Source organism: Otolemur garnettii, unplaced genomic scaffold (assembly GCF_000181295.1).
Source record: "Otolemur garnettii isolate 467f Iridium unplaced genomic scaffold, OtoGar3 scaffold00016, whole genome shotgun sequence".
Classification (NCBI taxonomy): Eukaryota; Metazoa; Chordata; class Mammalia; order Primates; family Galagidae; genus Otolemur; species Otolemur garnettii.
The window spans coordinates 21,215,848-21,217,950 of record NW_003852411.1 but is presented as its reverse complement, the minus strand read 5'-3'; the positions used below and the strand labels follow the sequence as shown (position 1 = coordinate 21,217,950).

At 48.7% G+C, this 2,103-nt stretch overlaps 1 protein-coding gene across 1 annotated transcript in view; it reads right to left on the bottom strand.

The window, feature by feature from the left end:
* MYOC (myocilin) overlaps positions 1 to 2,103 on the bottom strand; it is a 14,605-nt gene that overhangs the window by 1,724 nt on the left and 10,778 nt on the right. The window contains exon 2 of the mRNA XM_003785705.2: positions 1,161 to 1,286. Within this exon, the coding sequence (XP_003785753.1) occupies positions 1,161 to 1,286 (126 nt within the window). The remainder of the gene's footprint in view (positions 1 to 1,160; positions 1,287 to 2,103) is intronic.

The following is a 2,103-nucleotide window of genomic DNA, read 5'->3' as shown; positions in this document are numbered from 1 at the left end:
TATGACAGAGTCTCACTATGTCACCCTTGGTAGAGTACTGTGGCGTCAGAGCTCACAACAACCTCAAACTCTTGGGCTTAGGAGATTCTCTTGCCTCAGCTTCCCAAGTAGCTGGGACTACAGGTGCCTGCCACAATGCCCACCTATTTTCCTATTCCAGTTGTCATTATCATTTAGCTGGTCCAGGCCGGGCCAGGTTCCAACCTGCCAGACTGGGTGTATGTGGCTGTGGCCGGCACCCTACCCAAGGTGGAGCTACGGGCACCACCTAGTCTTATTTTTTATTTATTTATTTTTTTAGAGACAGTCTTACTTTATTGCCCTGGGTAGAGTGCTGTAGCATCATAGCTTACAGCAACCTCCAAATCCTGGACTTAGGCAATTCTCTTGCCTCAGCCTCCCAAGTAACTAGGACTACAGGTTACTAGTAGTAACACAACACCACAACACACACAACACCTGGCTATTTTTTTGTTGCACTTTGAATGGAGGTGGGTTCGAACTGCCACCCTCAGTATATGGGGCCAGCGCCCTACTCACTGAGACACAGGTGCTGCCCCCAGCTATTTTTTTTGTTGCAGTTGTCATTGTTGATTAGCTGGCCAGGGCCAGGTTTGAACCACCGGTTTCGGTGTATGTGGCTGGCACCATAATCACTGGGCACCGAGCCAGATTGTAATTTTCCCAAATGGTCAAAGTTGAGAAAACATATCTTTAGGGACCGATCATGTGCTGAGATGATGAATGGTGTACACCTGTCGCTAAGATAAAGCAATGAAGAAACTACTGAAAAAAGTAGTTGCTCATGTAGAGTTAATTCTGTGACAATCGAGTGGGTAAGATAAGCATATCTCTCACCTCCCCCTGTTCAGCCCAGCCCAGCCCAGCCTCCCATTTATGGTGAGAGGACGTGTCTGAGGACGGTGAGGGGACGTGAGAGGACGGTGCTGGGGACAGGCTGATGCCTGCAGACCTGCCCTGGCCAGGGAGCCGCGAGGGGGTTCTCTGCTCCTTCCCTCCCCTCCCCTGCCTCTGCTCCCAAGGAAGTCGTAGTTTTCCCTCCTGGGCAGGCATTTACTTTATGCCGCCGACTCCAAGCACAGAACTAGAAGTGGATAATGACTACATGGGCACACAAGGGAAGAATGCTAACCGCATACCATCTTCTCCCTCTTCACTCCGGGGATGGCCAGATGGACCCTCCTTCAAGATTCGGGAAGCAGGAACCTCAGTTAACTCTGACTTCAGTTCCTGGAAGGCCAAAGTGTCCAAATTCCATGTAGAAACTGTATTAAAAGAAAGACAAAATTGTACCGTGAGGAAAAAATGGCCCCTGTCTTGACTGTGTTGCGAATGGCATTGAAACAGGGTCTCAGACAGCTGAGATTTGAGATGTGCCTTAAGACCGGGGTGGGAGTAGGCTGGAGGACAGGAAGGGGAGAGAAAACACGATTAGACTAGCATCTTTTTAGATGTCTGAGTTTCACCATTAAAAACTTAGTCTGTAAATTGAAGTTTTTGTCCTTATGTGCAAATATCCCTGTAAGAACTCACAACATACACATACTTAGTTTTACACACTCTCTGTTTTGCATAAGGAAGATACGTGTGTGCAGGGTCCCTCCAGGAACTTAGGGAGGGTGTAGGTGATGCTGGCGCGGCCGGGAGTGTCCACAGTGTGTGGCACATCTCCACATTTGCTCAGGACTGTGGTGTTCTCGCAGGTGTTGAATACGAAGGTGAGGCGATAGCCACAAAGAACAGGCTTGGTCATTTTCAAATGCAGATTTGATTTTTCAGGTATGGCGAGGCAAACAGCTCAGGAAATGATTGCCATTGAGAAGATAGTTTGAGCCAAAGCTGCAGAAACTGTAAAAAGATAGCAATTGCTGGGGCAGGAAAGGGATGAACAGGCAGAGCCGAGAGGATTTTCAGGGCAGCGAAAATACTCTGGTGCTATAATGGAGGATACGCGTCGTGATGGACCTGTCCAAACCCGAGAATGAACGACAGCAAGAGTGACCCCGATTGTCAACTATGCACTCCAAGTCATTATGATGCATCAAAGCAGGTTCATCGACTGTGACAAGCACCCTGCTCTGG